This window comes from Alligator sinensis, unplaced genomic scaffold (genome assembly GCF_000455745.1).
Source record: "Alligator sinensis unplaced genomic scaffold, ASM45574v1 scaffold1512_1, whole genome shotgun sequence".
Classification (NCBI taxonomy): domain Eukaryota; kingdom Metazoa; phylum Chordata; order Crocodylia; family Alligatoridae; genus Alligator; species Alligator sinensis.
Window position 1 is genome coordinate 36,254 of NW_005843673.1, and position 4,099 is coordinate 40,352.

A 4,099-nucleotide genomic window follows, 5' to 3' on the forward strand; every position below is an offset into this window, starting at 1 on the left:
TCACACGTGGCCGTTACCAGCGCCGCGCCGGGCGCTCCCGCAGTGGGGAGCGCGATCTCCCGCACGTGGTCGCCACAACAACCGGTCGCAGCTCTCGCGGACCGCCCGGTGTTCGGGACAGCAGCGGGACGTGGGCTCCGGGCACCGCGGACCCGTGAGGCGTACGCGGACAGCTGAGCGGGGCCGCTAAGAAGCGGAGTCGAACCAATCGGCGCACAGAAGCCCGCTCACCACCCACCAGTCCCCGGCAGCCAATCAGAATGTGAACAGGAGGTCAGGCTCCTGCTCCCGCCTCCCCCGCCACAGGCCAATCAGAGCAAAAAAGGGCGGACTGGTCGTGACCCGCTAAGAAGCGGAGTCGAACCAATCGGCGCACAGAAGCCCGCTCACCACCCACCAGTCCCCGGCAGCCAATCAGAATGTGAACAGGAGGTCAGGCTCCTGCTCCCGCCTCCCCCGCCACAGGCCAATCAGAGCAAAGAAGGGCGGAGTGGTCGTGACCACGCCCAAGCGGCCACTCCACCCAATCGCCTCACGCCTCATGTGGCCAATGGGAACACGAGCCTCCAATCCCGGCCTTGCTGCGGTCCCCGGTCCTGAATCGATGTCCGTGAATCGTGTGTCCGTCGCGGGCACTGCCCGAGTTACGTCCCGCACGAAGGGGGCCTTTGTTTTTTTCTCGCTGCCTGTATCTCCCCCCTGCCTGAGGAACCGGTGCGCGGCCGGAACCGGGTTTTTTTTCTCTCTCTGCCCGCATGTCTTGGCTGCAAAGCCCAGGTTCAAAAGCAAGGGAGCAGCACAGGGCAAGTTTTTATTTTTTTCTGGCTTGAAATCCCGGCTGCTCCGGGAGGATACATGAATATCTATATCACCATCCCCATCTATAGAGACAGAGATAGTAACAGGATCACTGTGTTAATAATGGTATGTATTATACACACACCATCTGTATATCGGTATACAAACACATCCTTATAGGATACATCTCTGTACGGGTTCAGGTTTTTCGAAGTAAGTACGCAATAAATAACATCGTCAGGTGAATCCCCTGTTCTCAATATTACATTATTTTACACCAAAGATCCCAAACTCTCCCGTAGAACTGAATTGAGGTCTTGTGGTGGTTCCTGAACAAGAGGTTTTTCATATCCATTTCTCTTTAAAAAAAAGAGAAGAGTGGTGCTTTGCCAAGTGGTCTCTAGGGAGGTTTCAGCGTCAGACTAGAAGCAAACAGTCCTTCTTGGCGGCCCACGCGCACCCCCTTAGACCACCACCCAGCATGTCGAGGAGACAGGGAGGCTACGCAGGCGGGAGTAGGAAAGAAAAGAGGCACTGGGACAGACACAGCTTCAAGCTTCAACACCAACCTCAGGAGAGAGCCTGACAGGCCCCGCAAGGTGGGGAACGCAATCTCCCTCACGCCCCGCCGCGGCCGTCAGAACAGTCTCCCGCAGCGCTGCGGGACCGCCCGGGGGTCCGGGCCAGCTGCGGGACGTGGGCTCTGCGCACGGCTGACCCGCGAGCGGAAAGACGAACAGCTAAAGAGGGCTGCTAAGCGTCCACCTCGGACCAATCAGCACTCAGAAGACTGCAGCCCACCCACTATTTCCCAGCAGCCAATCAGAATGCGAATAAGGAGGGCGCGTTCCTGAACCCGCCTCCGCCAGCAGAGGCCAATCAGAGCAAAGAAGGGCGGAGCGGCCCTGATCCTGCCCAAGTGACAACTCCACCCAATCGCCACAGGCCTTAATATGGCCAATAGAAACGCAAGACTCCGATCCTGGGCCTGCCGCGCTCCCCGGGCTGGGATCAACGTCCCGGGGCTCGTGTGTCCGCCCCGAGCAGCGCGAACCCGCCTCGCCCTGGCCGCGGGCACTGCTCCGGTAACGCCCCGAGCGAGCGAGGCCTTTTTTCTTCTCTCCCTGTCTTTATCTCCCGCCTGCCTGAGCTACAGGTGCACGGCCAGAGCCGCTTTTCGTGCTCTCGCTGCCCTCCTCTCGTGGCTGCAAAGCCCGCATTGAAGCACAGGGAAGTAGCGCAGGGGAAGATTTTATTTTCTTTGGCTTGAACACCCAGCTGCAGCGCGCAGGTTGGAGCGCAGGGAGGGCGGCACGGCGCCGGCTTTGTTCCGAGCCCTCATCGGGCTCCAAGCCCCGCTCCAGCCTCAGGAGGGCAGCGCGGAGCCGCCTTTATTTCCTCTGCCTTGAAGCCAGGCTGCAGGGCCGCGGGTGAGCCACAGCACGGCAGCACGGAGCTGGTTTGTTCCCGGAGGTACCCCCACACTGCCATGCCCGGCGTGGCCACAGGAGGGCAGCACTCAGCAGGGATTTCCCCTCGGTGCCTTGATGTGGCGGCTGCTGCGCCCAGCTCGGAGCACGGGAGGCAGCGCCGAGAAGTGTATTTCTGACACTCGCTATGGGTGCATAGTGCCCCTGTTAGATATGTATGAGCTGCACTTATTATTGTAGGTCCGGACGTAAACATCGGCATACGTATCTCGATTGCCCCTTCTGTAGACAGTAGCGGGGGTCACTGCTAATTACACACGCGCACGCCCTTATTACATACATCGCTGTACAAATTCAATTTCCCAAAGTAGACAAGGTTCCTTGGGTGAATCTGATATCTTTTTATTACCAAATTTGGATTGGTCTAATAAAAGATATCAGATTCACCGAAGGAACCTTGTCTGCCTATGTCCTTAGACCAACACGGCTACAACCCACACGCCATTTCCCAAAGTAAGCACACAACGATGAACACTGTCACGTCAATCCCCTCGGCTCAATATTTTACTTAATTTACAGCGACGTTCCCCAACTCTCCACTGGAACTGAAGTGATCCCTTGCACTTCTTACTGAAGAACGGATTTTTCTTTTTTTCTCCTTCAAAAAAGGGGAAACTCCGTGGAAATCTTGCTGGCAACGACACAGGTCGGAACGGAGCCCGCCAGGGAGCACCGGTCCGGAAGCGCGGCGCGCGGCTTGGAGCAAACGGGGCGCCCCCCCAGTTCCCCGCGGCACACGCCCGCGCCCGGCCAACTGAACGGCTCCGTCGGGGACAGGAGTCGGACCAATCGCCACCCCTCTCACTAAACCATTCCAGCCAATCAGACTGCGATGAAGGCGGGCGAGTCCTGAACCCGCCTCCTCTGGCAGCGGCTAATCAGAGGGAACAAGGACAAGGCCGGCTTAGGCCTGGCCCCGCCCACACAACCCTGTCAGCCAATCGCCGCACTCCTGAAAGCGGCCAACGGAAACGCGAGACGCTGAATCCGGCCGGGCCGGAATCCGTGGCCCTGTACCGTGCGTCCGCCCCGAGCAGCGCGAACCCGGATTTGTTCCCGGCTCTTATCTCCGGGCTCCAAGCCCCGCTCCAGCCCCAGGCGGGCAGCGCGGAGCAGCCTTTATTTCTGCTGCCTGAAATCCGATCTACAGGGCCCCGGGCGCACCGCCTCTCGGAGCCGGTTGGTTATCTGCAGTACCTCCACGCTGCTGCCCGGTTGTCACCACAGGAGCGCGGCACTGAGCTCGGTTTTATTTTCTCTGGCTTTCGCCTGGATGCGATGCCAAGTTTGCAGCACAGAGGGCGGCACCGAGCCGCATAGATCCCTCGCCGTATCTCCGAGCTCCAAGCCCCGCTCCAGCCCCAGGCGGGGAGCGCGGAGCCGGGTTCGGTACCTGCCCGGCAATGCCCGGCGCGGCCACAGGAGGGCGGCTCTGAGCAGGGCTTATTCTCCGCCTTCACGTGCTGCAGCAATGCCCCGACGGGACCACAGGAGGGCAGCATCGAGCTCTCTAGCCCTCGACACAGCTCCGCCGCGGACTGACTGAAGCACAGGAGGGCAGCACTGAGCCGGGTCTTTCTTCACAAAGTATGGCTGCATAGGATACCTATTCTATCTGTATTAACCTCAGACACCCGTATATGGTTATACACAAGTATGACAGATGAATATCTATATCACTATCCCCCTGTATAGAGACAGAGTCAGAGAGAGAAAGATAGTAACAGGATCACTGTGTTAATTATGGTGTGTATTATACATACATACCCTTGTTGGATACATCTCTGTACAGGTTCAAGTTTTTCAGAATA

At 58.4% G+C, this 4,099-nt stretch overlaps 1 protein-coding gene across 1 annotated transcript; it reads left to right on the forward strand.

Annotated features, from left to right (window-relative positions):
* The first annotated feature begins 1,751 nt into the window (after window positions 1-1,751).
* Window positions 1,752-3,852, forward strand: LOC112548875. Its single transcript, XM_025195640.1, has 2 exons — window positions 1,752-1,883; window positions 2,898-3,852. Exons 1-2 carry the CDS (start codon window positions 1,752-1,754, stop codon window positions 3,606-3,608), a joined length of 843 nt encoding a protein of 280 aa, XP_025051425.1. The 3' UTR covers window positions 3,609-3,852.
* Window positions 3,853-4,099: the final 247 nt, after the last annotated feature.

What these genes read in the sequence shown, in the direction of transcription:
- LOC112548875 (XM_025195640.1), top strand. Translation starts at nt 1,752, where the DNA reads ATGGCCAATAGAAACGCAAGACTCCGATCCTGGGCCTGCCGCGCTCCC. An exon ending in TGGCCGCGGGCACTGCTCCG is followed by an intron (nt 1,884 to 2,897) that starts GTAACGCCCCGA and finishes CCTTCAAAAAAG; the next exon opens with GGGAAACTCCGTGGAAATCT.